Source organism: Danio aesculapii, chromosome 7 (genome assembly GCF_903798145.1).
Source record: "Danio aesculapii chromosome 7, fDanAes4.1, whole genome shotgun sequence".
Lineage (NCBI taxonomy): Eukaryota > Metazoa > Chordata > Actinopteri > Cypriniformes > Danionidae > Danio > Danio aesculapii.
This window is the reverse complement of record NC_079441.1, coordinates 22,657,798-22,674,336: the sequence shown is the minus strand read 5'-3', so window position 1 is coordinate 22,674,336 and position 16,539 is coordinate 22,657,798. Positions and strand designations below refer to the sequence as shown.

The 16,539-nt window shown below is 35.4% G+C and overlaps 3 protein-coding genes across 4 annotated transcripts in view; 2 read left to right on the top strand and 1 right to left on the bottom strand.

Annotated features, from left to right (window-relative positions):
- The window catches only part of ptgr1.2 (prostaglandin reductase 1, tandem duplicate 2), a 6,711-nt gene extending 5,975 nt beyond the window's left edge, over nt 1-736 (top strand). Inside the window, exons 7-8 of the mRNA XM_056462802.1 lie at nt 168-286; nt 446-736. Of these exons, the coding sequence (XP_056318777.1) occupies nt 168-286; nt 446-556 (230 nt within the window). The 3' untranslated portion in view covers nt 557-736. The remainder of the gene's footprint in view (nt 1-167; nt 287-445) is intronic.
- Nucleotides 737-2,625: 1,889 nt separating this feature from the next.
- txn (thioredoxin) lies at nt 2,626-9,893 on the top strand. The gene is made up of 5 exons (XM_056461307.1): nt 2,626-2,735; nt 4,374-4,478; nt 6,830-6,895; nt 9,415-9,480; nt 9,589-9,893. Exons 1-5 carry the CDS (start codon nt 2,712-2,714, stop codon nt 9,649-9,651), a joined length of 324 nt encoding a protein of 107 aa, XP_056317282.1. The 5' UTR covers nt 2,626-2,711; the 3' UTR covers nt 9,652-9,893.
- Nucleotides 9,894-9,947: 54 nt separating this feature from the next.
- Nucleotides 9,948-16,539, bottom strand: part of svep1 (sushi, von Willebrand factor type A, EGF and pentraxin domain containing 1) — a 111,699-nt gene continuing 105,107 nt past the window's right edge. For both annotated transcript variants that reach the window (XM_056461305.1, XM_056461306.1), the window contains 4 exons: nt 16,188-16,283; nt 15,387-15,482; nt 13,142-13,235; nt 9,948-10,322 (listed from right to left, as the gene is read on the bottom strand). In XM_056461305.1, the coding sequence (XP_056317280.1) occupies nt 10,292-10,322; nt 13,142-13,235; nt 15,387-15,482; nt 16,188-16,283 (317 nt within the window). In that variant the 3' untranslated portion in view covers nt 9,948-10,291. The remainder of the gene's footprint in view (nt 10,323-13,141; nt 13,236-15,386; nt 15,483-16,187; nt 16,284-16,539) is intronic.

Here is a 16,539-nt window from a genome sequence, read left to right as displayed (position 1 = left end):
TAAGGAGAGATGGAAAATGTGCAGAGCTTGTGGTCCTCCAGGAACGTGGTTGAAAAACACTGATGTAAATGATGGTTTTAAGTGAATCGTCCATTTAAAGCAAGCCCTTGAGTACAGAAGAGGATTTAAAGCTAAGAGGGTAACAGTGTATTACATTTCTATCACAGGCCCTTATCCTCACCATGAAATAATTGTACGGTCATTGACGATACAAGGTTTTATGGTGACAAACTATAAAGAAAAGGATGAGGAGTCTGTCAAGAGAATGCTTAAATGGATGAAAGAGGTGGGTTGCTTTAAAGATGAACATTTCTGCTTTGTATGAATAATCAATGCTTTCATACAGCTAATGCTTGGGAATTCATTGCCATTACACTTTAATAATAACACTAGCCTGTGAACGAGAGGGTTTATTATGTAAATCTATTTAACTGTTTTCTTGCAGGGTAAACTAAAGGCAAAGGAAATGGTCACTGTTGGCTTTGAGAAGCTGCCAATCGCCTTCATGAAGATGCTAAAGGGGGATGGACTTGGGAAAGCTATTGTTAAAGTCTGAAACAGGCTCAGAAATCCATCTTAAAATGAAAATATTATATGCAAATAAGTGACAGTGTGACACATTTGTACAATTACGGCCAAAAAACATTACTGCGTCGAATGCTACAGTATAAAAGTGTCATGATTTCAACTGTTTTAACTGAATATGTTTACAAATAAAGTTACATAAAGCCTCTGATCTTTAGTTTGTTCAGTGATTTTATTTAGTCATTATTTCAGTCAGATTCCTCATTGTGATTTCTGGATTTTTACAAAGAATTGTAAAAGATTTTCAAAAATCTAAAGATGTGATATTGGTTAACCCACAAACAGTTTTAAAGAAATCCAAAAATAACCAGAAGAGGAAGTGGGCTCCAACACGAGAAGATTTTGTCACACATGATTGTGTTAGTGATGGATTGTGTTACAAAAACTTTAAAAAAAAACTGTTATCAGACAGGTTTCAAAATACATGTAAGCATATGTTCCTGTCGTTGAGCCTACCATGTTTACTGGTGATCTATCTAATAAAATAAGTCAAAGTCTCAGAATTATAAGTTTGAGAATACATAAACAACAACAATAAACATAGGCCTATCTGCTCATAAATAGTTATGTCTTCAGTTAGACCATTAGATGCATACAAAAAATATGTTGGACTGGACTGTTAATTATGGTACTAACAAATTAACAGAATATATATATATATATATATATATATATATATATATATATATATATATATATATATATATATATATATATATATATATATATATATATATATATATATACATATATATATATATATATAGATAGATAGATAGATAGATAGATAGATAGATAGATAGATAGATAGATAGATAGATAGATAGATAGATAGATAGATAGATAGATAGATAGATAGATAGATAGATAGATAGATAGATAGATAGATAGACAGACAGATAGATAGATTTATTGTGCATAAAAGATAATATCAACAATAAACTAATTGCATGTTACAACCACTAGAGGACATCGTTAAACAACAACACGAGATGGATTATATTAAGAAAGGTATCATCACTAACTCATTATACTTGTCCTGTCAGGATATTAAAACTGTCCTGTTGTCCTAAGGTTCGGCTTATTTAACAATGAATATGCAGAAGCAGATTATTAGACGGTACATACAGAAATGAGTCACGTATATTCGGATAAATGAAATACAGAAGTCCCCTGACTAATATCCGTTTTTTAATATTAGGTCAATATATCGTTTAAGCATCGACATTTCAAAGCAAAAACAAGATTATTTAGCTTGTTTTAAGAAAAAACTCTTCATTTTTGACTTTTGAATTTTCCTGAAGGTAAAAACAAAAGAATATTTTTACTAATTTAAAGGTTTTTTTTTATATTTCGACAGTAAACTAGACGAAGCAAAGTAAGAAAAGCATTTTATTTGCATTGTGATTATTCAATTTCTGTATCTGAATACTGTTAAAACCAACTATCAAATAGTGATACTCAAACCATCTTGTGGAACTGTATTCATATCGCAATATTTAACAGAAAAATAAAACATCGCAATATCAGATATTTCCAATATCGTGCAGCACTGTAAACTCAACTATTTCAGTGAGTAAAATGGTTCTGAACACGGGAGTTCTTCTGTGATGGATGTCTGAAAGCTGTTGACAGACATATGTACTGAATGTTATTTGATTCGTTATAAATGTGCAAAACCGTGTGTGTGAATACAAACATGAAGTACATCCAGTAGTAGTCCAGCACTATACTTCTCTGTGACGTAAGGGCGTATACACAGTAATCCCGGAATATGTCAAGTCATTCTGACTTGGTCAAAACGAAACCAAGAGCAGTGATAGTCTTTCCTGCTAACTAAATTTGATTTTCTCGTAACAGATGTGAATCAAGGATTTGTGCCCACGCTGCAAATGACAATCATTCATATATGGAATTTTCTGAACTATTTGAGTTGATTGTATCTTTGTAGGGTGTAGTGATAAGGCGGGGTTACAGACCTCAGCATTCCATGATTGGATGGTTGTCTTAACTGAAGGTGGAGCTGCGTGCCGGTGTTCATATACGGCGCAAATGACACGAGCTGCTACAGGCTGTCAATAAAGCAGGAGCTTGCAGAACACACGCTGTAGTCCATTAGACACACAATGGTTATCGTAATTGAAGATAAGGTAAGAACAAAATGCTAATATTTCAGATTTAGCCTTAGATTTCACTTTAATGTAGGTGATCTAATTATGTGAGTTTTTATTCCTGTTTAAATAAAATAGCTTATATATAAAAAATTAACAATGTTATATAATATGATGATATAAGTTATACGTTAATTCTTGGATATAAAAATAAACCGAGTGAATGTAGATATAGGCGAAAGCATTGTAGTTTTTTTTTTTTTTTTTTTTGGTTTCTATATAACCACAAAAGTGCAGAGATGGAAAGTTATGGGGCTTTCACACTTGTTTACTCTTGTTTTTGTTCTTCCTGCCACATAAGTCAAGAGTGTTAAACGTTTCAATAAAACAAAAGAGACAAAAGTTTTTGCTGCTATTTATTACAATTTCATATTTAATGGGCTTTAAAAAGGGGGTGTATTGCTATTTTTACATATTCTTTTATTTTTCTGTTTTGGTTTCTGCATAACCACAACTGATTTTTCTTTTTAACCTTTTTGGCATCTCATTAAAGGGTTATAGATTTTATTTTCTATTGGAGTTTAAGAAGGAGGCATATAGGCTATTGCTATTTATTGTGTTTATTTCAGCCATGTTAAACCTCAAAACATGCAATTTAAATATGAATATAATTAAAATTTCAGCAAATGTACCTATAGTATTTTTTTCTGTATTTTTATCGCAATTACTCGTTATTTATTGTTTATTTCAGCCATGATTCACCTCATCAAATAAACTTTAATCTTAATATGTTGTATACAGTGAATGAGCATTGGTAAGTTGCTATAATTAAAAAAAAAAAAATCCTTTTTAACAGATTTTCGTAACTGTCATATTATGTTATTAAACATCAGTTATCAGCTCTCATTTGTGATACATTCATTTCCCAAAAGCAGTTCAGTGATTCAGTGTTTTCTCCACACAAACAAGTTCCAACAAGTAGCAAACACCTTAAAACCAAAGCTTCTTCCTTATGTGGCATAGCCTATGGACTTAAACTAAACATGCTAACATTTTCATTACAAATTTTTGCTCTAGACATGCAAAATTTGGCGTTCAAACAGTTCAAATGTGATTTGCAGTTCTGCCACACTGCTTGTTTTTTTTTTGTTTTTTTTTAAAGATTAAACCGAATTAAGAAATAAACAAACACAAACTCGTATGCTTTGCTTGTGTATAATTCAACCAAACTGCACATTTCCCAGAATCGTGTATAGTATTGAAAGTGTCACCTCACTTCCTTTGATACTGGCTGAATTTAAACGAGCACAATGTAGTTTATCTTACTCGATTTATGGTCTGAATTTAAACAAATTGAGTTGAACTTAATTTTACTAAATCATCTCAATAAAAATGAATAAATAATGCAATACGTTACCCCAATTTAATGTCTGTTTACATTATTGTTTGTTTAGATTAGCCATTAACCGCTTACAAATACACTTTAAAGGGACTTGTGTGAACATGTTTAATGATTTAAATGTATTTTACTGACTTTGGCATTAAATCTGATATAGTAGGCCTCACTTATTAGTCAGCATCGTGACTCACTGTCATGTTCACTGTTACTCAACAGGAAGGAGTGTGTGTATCCATTTGGAAAGTCCTCAACTTTATACCCTCACCTTCTCTTTGCAGGCTGCCTTCGACAGCGCCCTGAAAAACGCCGGGGACAAGTTGGTGGTGGTGGACTTCACGGCCACATGGTGCGGGCCCTGCCAGACCATCGGGCCATACTTTAAAGTGAGCATTCATACAGCGTTGAATGGATAGAGAGTGACATCTGGAGCTGTCAGGGCTGTAGTGTTTATTCTATAGAGGCTTCCGGTATCTTCGGGAGTGGCTCTTTTCTGTTGTTGTGCCGTGTTGTCATGGCAACCGGTGGAGAAAAGCTTCCCCAAACCTGAATCATTCACTCTATGCAAATGAGAGGCAGTTCTAATAAACACAGAGATAAACAACAACATAAGAGATGATTCGTTCTTGAAATATGATATATGAGTGGCGCTTTTAGATATCAAAACAAGGAACGTGTGAAATTAATTATTACTATTATACATTTATAGGAGATACTCACTAAGCTAGTGTTACTAGCCATACTGATAAACTTCTGGTGAACGGTTAATGTGAATTTTTATTTTATTTTATGCGGCTCCTTTTACAGATTCGATGTTGTAATGTAAGTAAAATATAATCAGTCAAATAGACTTAAGCATTTATTAAGTTGTTGAAGTGTAAAACGAGATGAATGACGGTGTAGCCAGCAAGTGATCAGGATCAGCAAGTGAGCACAGAAACTTCACTGAAAATACTGAGGTAAAATAAACTGTCATATTTTACAGACATTGTGTGAGAAATGGAATGTAATGCAGTGCTCTTTGCTCATTCTGAGACCCACTTTATGTCCTATATCAATCAGGCAGTGGAGATAGTTGATTCTTTAAGAAAACAGACCTTAAACGCACTAATTTTGTTCACCAGAAGTGCTTAAGCCAGGTTACTGAAAATTAAAAGTCCTTTTGCATACACACTAAAACAGGGGTGCCCAAACTCGGTCCTGGAGGACCAGTGTCTTGCATAATTTAGTTCCAACCCAAATTAAACACACCTAAACCAGCTAATCAAGCTCTTTCTAGGTATACAAAAACTTCCAGGCAGGTGTGTTGAAGGAAGTTGGAGCTAAACCATGCAGGACACCGGCCCTCCAGGGCCGAGTTTGGGCACCCCTGCCCTAAAACAATATTGTCTGGGATATTTAATATGATCGTTCTTTACAAAATATTATTTATTTGTACTTTGCCACTATCCTTTAATAAGGTTTTACTCATTTGTGAGAAATACAGATATTTAGCATTTAAAATATAATACAATTTGCAGCTAATAATGCATTTTTCCTTCATTTTACATAAATATATCCATTATGCTAAATGGTGACAGAAATTTCACCCATTATTGAAATTTATAAATAAAATACAAATTTATTTTAAAGCCAATATTACAATCTGAATATTCTTTAAATCATTCTCAAAGATTAAGTAATTATTCACAGTACTATAAAGTAGGGGTTCCCAACCTTTTCACTCTGCAACCCCCTTAAATAACAATGCCAGGGACTCCCAAATTCATCTGAGGTGGTTATAAATATGCAAATGTTGCACACACAACAATAGGCTTATATGAACATGAGCATATTGACAACACAAAAAAGTGCAACAGTCTAACAACCATATCATTTTTATAGTCATTTATTAATTTGTTTAATTTAATATTAACCTTAACTAAAGAGACTGTTGGACACAATGTTTTCAGTACAAGTCTATTCTTGGTTTAATTTTGGAGACCATTCAGAGATCATCCTCAATGTTCAGTTGTTGCCTTGCCTGTATTTATTTTTAATGTATTTGATTGCCACAAAGGTGTCAGAAAGTTTAACCTGGTGCTTTAAAATAATCTGCTGCAGCTGACACTAGTGCTGTGCTGTTAATCTAACTTAAACACACCAATCCTATGAAGAAAATTATTTAAAGGCTGATGGCTTTTCATTTACATGTTGTTGTTTTTTACTTTTAAAAATCTTTTTAAATCTTCTGTGGGTTGAGGTTAAAATATGATAATTTTAATAATTTGATGATTTATTTGACCTTAAGAAATCAGCTAATGACCCCCTGTCATTGTCCCCTACTTTGGGAACCACTGTTATAAAGTGCCAACGATAACAATATCATGTATTACAGAATAGCTGCACATTTCTAAACCTTGAATTTAATAGAAAATCACTTGTAGTACATTTAATTTGATGCAAAAAAATAGAAAGTCCAGCATTTGAGCCTCTTAACTTATTTGAGATGTTAGTGGAGCTGAAAAAAAAAACGTGTAAACTACATAAATAATTATAATTAAAAAAACATGTACTGGCAATTTACCTCAACTGTCATTGAATACACATGAATCCTGGTTTCGAAAAGAACAGAAAGCACATGCAAATTTCACAGATGAAACAGAGGAATGAAATTTGAAGGTTCAAAGGAAGGCCTTTGATTGCAAGCTTTGCAAGGTTTGCTTTTTACTACCGCTTCTCTTTTTTCCTCCTACAGGCGCTGTCTGAAAAACCAGAGAACAAAAATGTGGTGTTTCTAAAGGTGGATGTGGATGATGCAGCGGTAAGTCACCAGCTGTCTTTTTTCTGCACAGATGAATGCACACAAAAAGCAAATGAGCAAAAAAACATTTTTCATAGACTCACCATCAGAGTTCATTTGAACGCTGCTCTCACTTTCTCGCTCTTCCAGACAAGGATGTTTGGTTTAGTATAATGTATTTGGATGCTCGCAGACCGCCCCGCGGTTTTGTAAAGGACGCTAACACATTAAAACATCCCAGCACACCCTTCAGATAGCTGATAGTGTGTTATTTGATTCATGGGATAGCGGCGGGAAAGGATATTGGCTGTCATTCAGTTTTATCAGAGGTAGATCGAGACGCTGCCAGAATGGGACGAGTCTGATGGTCGGCCATGTTGTTATGGTTACAAACTCTCGCTGTTATTACAATGCTGTGAAGCAGATTGCGAGACGTGTGTGCGTCTGTTTGAAAGCCAAACCCTTCATATACGTTAGCGATTTGTTCAAATGTCATGCTTTTTTTTTGACTGACATTTAAATCAGAAGCAAAGCAGTTTGAAGACTCTGATAACAGTCCACACATTTTACAGTTCAAGCATTCTTGTGATGGATTTTTGGTGCACAGTATCAATTGAGATGAACTGAATATGAAACAGAGCAAATGAAGGATTGCTCATGTTAACAGACAGGCACAGTCTTGTTGTGGATGTAAATTGAACTCTTAAAGGGTGAGTTAAAAGGTTAGTTTAAAAAAAAGATATTTATCATTATTTATGGCTATTAATTACTGACTCTTGTGTCATCCCAAACCTCCAAGACCTTCATTCATCTTCTGTACACAAATTAAGATATTTTAGATGAAATCTGAGAGCTCTCTCATCCTCCACAGACAGCAGCAGTCTCAAAGTTCTTGAAAGTCCAGAAAAATACCAAAACACCTCCTTAAATAGAAGAATATGCCTTCAGTGGTTCAATCTGAAAATTGAAAGCTACGAAAATGCCCCCTATACTGACACAGAGGAGAAGAAACTGTTGAATAAAGCAGTTATTTTTGTTTTCTGTGCAAGCAAAAGTATTTTTGTGGGTTCAAAATATTCTGATTGAACCACTGAAGGCATATGGTCAGTTTTGAACAGTGTTGGGCAATAACGCATTACTGTAATGGCATTACTTTTGACAGTAACTAATACAGTAAAGCATTACTTTTTAAATATTGTAACTTCGTTACCATTACAGAATGAAGGGTTTGTCTGTTACTTGGTAAGTTAATTAATTTAGGCTGCAGTCTAGCCCACATCTTCCTGTTTACTGCGACGATGCATTGTGGGATTGGTGGACGCCAACCAACCACTGTAAAGAAGACGCGTTGTGTATCAGGCGCCAGACTGGACAAAGTCAAGCAAAAGTAGACACCAAATGCGCACGAGGTATATCAAGTGTACATGCGAGACTGATTAGTTGATTAGAAACAAATTGATTTCTGTTATATTTCAGAACATGTTATTAAGATTAGTCTTGTACTGCTCAGAAAAAAATGCTGTAATTTTTTTTATTGGACTTTGGACTTTGAATAAACACAGCTTACTTTCCATAAGTTGTTGACAAACCATTTTTAATTTGTGGTTAGTATGAAAATGTTCATTTTTGAGCAGCTGTTATGTTTTTCTTTTGTTTAAAATAAACAAAATTGATGGTCATCTATAACAGCAGTTTTTTTGGTGCCGAGTTTCACCAAATTGATTCTTAATGATAATTCAGATTACTTTCATTTATTTATTTCATAAAGGTTTTGTGTTTGTTGTATTTTGTTGCTAGTTTTCATACTCAAGCTGTGACGGAACATGTTTAAGGGTTAAATACAAACTTTTATGATGCTGAAGCAACTTTAGATTTAGCTTTTTTGTTTCTGAATATATTATTCAGCTGGTTTATCACCTTGTGATATTTTTTTTGTGCTACTGGTCAGACTTAATTAAATTAGTGTTTAAAAAAAGACTTTTTGTTTAAGTCTGTCTTGTGTTTTTGTTGTGAGAATGCAAATTAATTAAAACTGTGAAGTTGATCAACAGTGTATTCTCCACGCAGCACCTAAGTGTTAAGTTATAAGAGCATTAATGGGAGCATTAAAATGTTCTTTGCAAAAGTAACTCAAAATGACTTTTAACAGTAATGCATTGTGCATTATTATGTAAGTAATATTTATTAATCAATTATTATTAAGTAATTGAGTTACTTTCTGAATGAAGTAACTAGTAACTGTAAATAGCTGTTATTTTTCAGTAACTAGCACAACACTGGTTTTGAAGAGGTTTTTCTTTTGGACTTTGAAAGTCTCAGGTGTCTATTGAGGATGACAGAGCTCTCAGATTTCACCTAAAATATCTGAATTAGTATTCTGAAAACAAATGAAGGTCTTAGGGAATTGGAACAACATAAGTGTGAGTTATTAATAACAACATTTTCATTTATGGGAGAACTAACCTTTTAGGAAACTCCTTTAAAAGTCGCCAGCCTGAATCAAAAATCTAATTTGACTTCCAATTCTTCACTCTGTCTAGGATGTGGCCGCTTTATGTGGCATCTCATGCATGCCAACATTCCATTTCTACAAGAATGGAAATAAGGTAAATCACCGTGCCATCATTTCTTAAGTTTGCTGTTTTTTTTGGCAGTTGAACTGGTTTGTTATCCCCTATTGTGCTGTAACTGACTGTGATTTAATTGTTTTGCAGGTTGATGAATTTTCTGGATCAAACCAATCCAAGCTGGAGCAGAAGATCAACTCGCATAAATGAAGAAAAACAAAAACACACAGTAATAGCTGAAGACAGAGAATACACTTTCTGAAATCTTCAGAACTTTAGGTTTCGAACAGAAAAACATTCTCTAGCTCATTCATATTTTGACAGCCACATTTATCCATTTTATTTTGTGTTTATATACAGAAACAGAAGTAATACGTTCAATATTTTAGCCCAATAATGTGTTTTATGTTGGCTTTGTATGAAATGAAAAGAATTAAAGAAATGAGAAGTTCGATGTTTGTGTCGATCAGATTCTATAAGTCCAAAAATAAATAAAAGTGAAACAGTTAAGTAAAACAAACTGAAAGTTTAATTAAGAATTCTTCATCATTAATTGTGGGAATGAGAATTACATTTTTTATATAGTTGTATTTTCAATTTTAATAAAAACATGAGAAGAATAGTTTATATACATGTACAATGGACAATCACAATCAACATTTTTACACATCGTACAAGTTCATGTATATAGCAGCAGCATATATTTAATACTGTTTCTTTTTCTACATGAAAAAATACAGCTTTAATTTACAAAACCACTTAGGACTTTCTGAGGGAAAGAAAACAATGTGTTGTGTACAATAATCCGACATTAAACCATCTTGTTCCAAAACTCCTGTAGCGTGGCACGTTAAAAATGAAAATATGCAGATTTTCTTTTTCTGAAACGAAACAATTCAGAATCGAAAATCAGTGTCAAATTGTAGAAAACCACCATCACTCAAAAACGACCACCATAATCTCTAAATCCATCAAACATTTATAACAGATTTATAATCAGTTATAATTATTGTATTTCGCTTGTTCAGTTCATTCATTTTCCTTCGGCTTAGTCCTTTATTTATCAGGGGTCACCACAGCCAAATGAACCGCCAACTATTCCGGCATATACTTTACACAGCGGATGCCCTATCAGTACTAGAAAACACCCACACACTCTCCCATTGGTGCACTCTTACCACTAGTGCTGTGAGTGCTAACCACTGAGCCACCGTGTTCAGTTCAGATGGATATTGAAAAACTAAATAAAGTAAACTAAATAACACTGACCGGAAAAGACTACAGCAGCACCTAATTAGCTGAGGGTTGTTGGAATCAAGCTGATTGGTTAAAAACACTGATATGGAAAATGGTCAGATCAATAGCACTCAAGAGAGAGGCTGTATTAGAGGCTGACATTGGCACCGAATCAGCGAAATAGAGAGCAAATTACTTAGAAGGATGAAACCGAAAGGAATGACGGCAACCCTCTGCCAACTCAATACTTGGACTGAAACCAACTGCAGTGCCCGGGGAAATGTATGTTTACCTAAGAGATACAGCAAACTAGGTGTGTCAGAGGAATAAATGATCAAACTGCCACACAAAGTAGAGCTCAGAGTACTTCCTCATATGTATACATTTAATCTCATCTTTCAATTCTTGGTGTTGGGAATTCTTGGTGATTCTTGGTGAACTTCCTTCTTGGTTCATCAGTTTTTTTTAGTACAGCAAATACTGTCTTGGGTTTATGTACTTTATGTATATATTTTGATGTGTGTTCCACTATGTGAAGTGGACAATTAAAGTTTATAGAGACAGAGCCCAAATCCTTCAATGGATCCTTCAATCCAAAGGCTGCTCCCGATCCACATGTTAATTCGTGACGTTTGGAATACTGTTTTCGGGTCCAAGCTGCTACTCATTTGAATTGAGGAAAAATTCGTTTATGACCACTTTTTAGTCATATCACACATTAACGTGAATTATATAAAACATCATGGTGTACACATCAGTCTCTAGACTTAGACCTAGACCAGGCATGGGCAAACTCGATCCTGGAGGGCCGGTGTCCCTGCATAGTTTTGCACCAACCCTAATCAAACACACCTGCTTTTAGCTTTCTAGTGATCTTGAAGACACTAATTAGGGTGTTCAGGTGTGTTTGATTAGTGTTGGAGCAAAACTTTGCAGGGACACCGGCCCTCGAGGATCGAGTTTGCCCATGCCTGACCTAGACTCTAGGCTGAATCTCAGACACCAATATCTTAACAATTTATAAAAAGTGAATCACTTCCTGATAATAGGAATGATAATAGGCATGAATATAAATATATATATATATATATATATATATATATATATATATATATATATATATATATATATATATATATTGCGATTGTGATTTGTAAATGTAATGCGAAAGTATTACATCACTTTGTAAATGTTTATTATTACCATTTGTTGAATCTTCCCATACAGTTTGATAGAACGCTTGGACCCAAAAGCTGTTTCGCGTGATGTCACACTTAAGAAGGGGATACCACATGATTGTGATGTCGTATGTGAGTAGTGGGTGCTTGTGTAGCGTAATCAAGTACATACACCCAAGTCAACGAGACAGAGAGAAGCTAGAAAGAACAGAGCATAAAGTAATAAGTAGAATGCAACCTAGTTTGCTTGTTTTACACTCACTCTAATCTGGGTCACGGCACCAATATAATCCCGGGAAGGTTATATTGCTAACAAGAATGCTGAAGACAACCTGCAGAGGCAGTCATTAGTTTACCCCTTAAGGGGAGTTGGGTTTTCACACAGAGCTGTTACTACTAGCTAGATTACTAGCTCACTCCCCTCTAGAGTCACGGCACCAGTGAAACTCCTCTTGTAACTCCATTGAGCTGGGTTTTATCTGGTGTTTCCAGGAAGGGTGACAGATGTACTTACGAGGATGCTAAACACCACAGATACTACAGTTAGCTGCTAGTGCACCTCTTAAGCAGAGATAGATTTACCTGCACAGCTACTACAAGCTTGCTTTCATTTAGCTCTAAACCTCACTCCCATCAGGGTCACGCCACCAACATAACCCTTCCAGTTCTACCCATCAAGCCAGATTTGATTAAATGGTTCCAAGATAGGAGGCAGGCATGCTAAAAAGGATGCTTAAGATCACATAAGTCAGTAACTAGTGTGCTTTTTAAAGGGAGTTAGGTTTACTTGCACAGCTACTACTAGCTGGCCTCTGTTCAAAACACTCCTATCAAACCACCCCCCCCGCCCCCCCCCCCCCCCTGCCACAATGCAATGTAACCACTCCAGTTCCAGTTGCCCCAATTCAAACAGGAATTACCAGCATGGGCACTGACTAAGATGCAGCATAAGCATCAGCAAGAGTGCAGCTCTTTAAGTGAGGTGAGACCTGCAGGTTAACCTGCACAGTTCTTATTAGTTGGCACCAGTTAAATTCTCATTCATAAAACTCCCATCTGGGTCACGGCACCAATTTAACCCTTTAAGTTCCACTCACTTTGTTCACGCATACAGTATATAAAGCCATGTCTTTGGCGGGAAAACTAATAAGACTAACTTGCATGTGCACCTCTTTAGGACAGGAGAGTGGGGTTTACTCACACAGATCCTACTAGCTACCTTTCATTACTGATGCTGAAGAATATGCTCATACAGCATATAAATAACTTTTTTGTGTGTAACTTACCTAGAGCAGTCGTATCCTCCCCATCCTGGACTGCAGTGACACCGGTTGGGTCGGATACACCTGCCCCCATTCAAACAAGGCATGGAACACACCGCTAAAAAACAAAACAAAATACTCCTAATAACAAAGCATAATTCAGGAGTTATCAAGAACATATATTTACAGTTACCATGTCAAAGGGGTTGTTCACCCCAAAATGAAAATGTATTCACTGTTTACACCCTCAAGTGTTTGCAAACGCTGAGTTCCTTTTTCTCTGTTGATCATAAAGTAAGATATTTTGAAGAATGATGGTATCAACTTCCATAAAGTAAATAAAAAAATGAAAGCCAATGGCTACAGGGTTCAAACGTTCTTCAAATCTTTTGTATTCAGCTAGAGAAAGGAACTCAAACATGTTTAGAGGAAGTAGAGGGTGGGTAAATTATGACGAAATTTTCATTTATGGGTGCACAGATTTGACTACTTATTTCAAGAATATATCATTAAATGACTTTGCATTAAGATTGTCTTACCACAACAACAAAACACTTCTATTTAAAATGTATTTTGACGTAACCCACTATATATACATTCAATGTTCATCGTGGTGTGCCAAAACACTGCATACATTCACATACTTTGTTTTGAATCACACCTATGAAGAGTCCTGAAAGGGGGATATTCCCTGCCATTCAGAGTAATCAAGCGTTTCTAGAACTTTGCCCTGGATACCTTTGTCCTGACAGACATTTAAACCCACCAATGAATCAACAGCGGCTTAAACAGATAAAAGAAAACAAAATGATAAGCTGTTAGTTATCTGTAAAACCTACACACTGTGCATACTGAACACATTATACTTCAGTCTGCACAGCCATCATGTCTGCTTTAATGCAATCACTCAGCAACTCTGTCTTAGTACTGGTGATGCATGCTTAATATATGTGTTCTCAATAGATCAATGTTTCACTGACTAAACATTTTCATAGTTTTTAATTAACCTACTAAAATTAATTAGCAATTTTCTAGATCCTCAAGTATTGTTTCAGTTTAAAAAAAAAATCATTATAGTCTCAAGTAAAATAAGTAAACATAAAACTAGACATATATTAATTAAAACCCAGTTTAAAATAACTTTATATCACACTATTGTCAGTGCATGATGTCAAGCCAAGTGCCCCTATGAGTTTTCAATAATTGCATTGTGTTTTACTGCTCGGGCTCCAGGGATCTACTGTATATTTCTATTAGTGGTCTGTTGTCACAGGTGTTGCCTGGCAACAATATGAGGCTGAAACAGGATGACCCTGTGAGAATGAGCCACCATGAGATCCTTCTGCCCCTATTAACTGTAATTACTAAACCCTCCTGGAATCCACCCTACCTTTAAACTCTTAAGATTTATTCATTTCACATATTAGCGGTGAGACAGATTTTCCTAAATAGCACCTTCTATAATTGACCGAAGACTTCCAACGTGCGAGATCAAAGATGGCCTGAGGGAAATGGCAGATGTTCCGTACAACTCTAGTAAATTGGCATTAATTAAATGCTGTGAGGTTATCACTAATTGAGTTTTATTCATCTCAGCTTGTCAGGACTTAACAAAGCAGATGATGTTTCTACTTCCTCAGTGGTTGTTCCATCCACATATTTTTATGCACATTTTGTGATATTGGTAAAAAAAAAACAAACAACAACAGAAAAAAGAGGGTAAGATGGAATTGCTACGATTCAGTTGTCAGTTCACTTTTTACTGCTTAGTTTTTAATTTATTTCAATGCACAACAGAGAAAACACCTAAAACAAGTGGACACGGCAACGCAACAAACACAAATAAAAAAAGGCCTCTGTTGATTGTAGCTTCATAAAATGGCAGAGTAACAAGTAACCATTTTTTAACTTTAAATATTTAGTGCATGCTCCTAAGCCATATATAATGCAAGAAAAACATGGTTTTGCCATCATTATTCCTAACTGTGCTGGTTTTCTATAAAGTGACAATTTTGTAACTTGTTAGTACAAGTGACAAGTGTTTTTTGTACATAAAGGGTTCACAGTTTTAAAGCCTGCACTAAGGGGTGTAGCCAGCATTTTCAGGCACTATGCACCCCCATCCTTCCCTAAAAAAGCTGGAGAGAGACAGGGCCCTATGCCCTCAGTCACCCTTCCCCCCACTTGCTAGGCTCCCAATTACATACATGTAAATTATGTAAAATACAAATTTTGTCAATGATCACTATGAATCACTAAGCCTACATACCATTGTGGCAGCGTGTGCCCGTCCATCCTGCTGGGCATTCACACTGGTATGGAGCTACACAGCGTCCTCCATTGAGACATGGTAGGATGCAGATCGCTGTGGAAAAAAGCACACACAGTGACACAATCAAAATGACAAAGCAATAATTAGTTGTTAACTTTTTAAGAGACAGTTCCAAACCCTTTTGTAATGCTAAAAATACATATTAAAGAATGTGTGGAACCAGGAGCCATTGACAATAATAGTCGGATGCAGTCAATGGCTGTAGCAAAAAAACAAAGTAAATGGCTACAGGTTTCCAAAATTCTTTACAAAAGTTGTTTGTATTCAACAGATGATAGACACTCAAATATGTTTGTAACAACATGGGAAGTGATTGACTAAGCACAATTGTTTTTTTTCTCCAATAAACAGTTTTCATAACGTCACTATAAGGCAGTGTTATTTCACCTGACTTTGTTTTCCCCATGTATTCATGATGTACTCAAAAATATTTCGCTGCTTTTTCAAACAACTTAGATAAAATCAGCAGAAACAACACAATTCTTGAGATTATTTGGAGACGACTTAACTGTTTTATGTTCAATGCACTTAAAATTAAGTTAGGACAACGTGAATGAATTGTGTGGAGCCTAACCCAGCATTTTTTACAGTGTGCACAGACATAAAACCTAGATTCAGCAGTTCAAGGCTTTTAGTAGGCTGATGTGGTGCACACTATTATTGATCCATGAAATCTTGCCAAAAGTACGGACTGATGCAATATGAATAGATGAATAATCTCAGCTTGTGTGTACTTACGCTCCTCGCAAAATTGTCCCATCCATCCTTCTGGACAGGAGCAAGTGTTTGGTCTTTGGCACACACCTCCATTCTGACAATGGCGCCAACATACAGCTGTACAAAAACACACAAAATAATTGGTTAAACAGTGGGGTGTAATAGGCACAATGCAAAAACAGCACGAACACAGTGCCATTATTCAAAATAGACATGCAGCATTCAGAGAATTAGATGTGAGATGTTAGGACTGGTGTGAAACAGCACTTATCAGAGTTACAGTAGATTATAAAGCACCCAAACCAAATGAGTCAAAGTGTCCAAGAGCCAAACAAAGGGTGACGAGGGATTACATTGTACAAGTGCAAGGTTA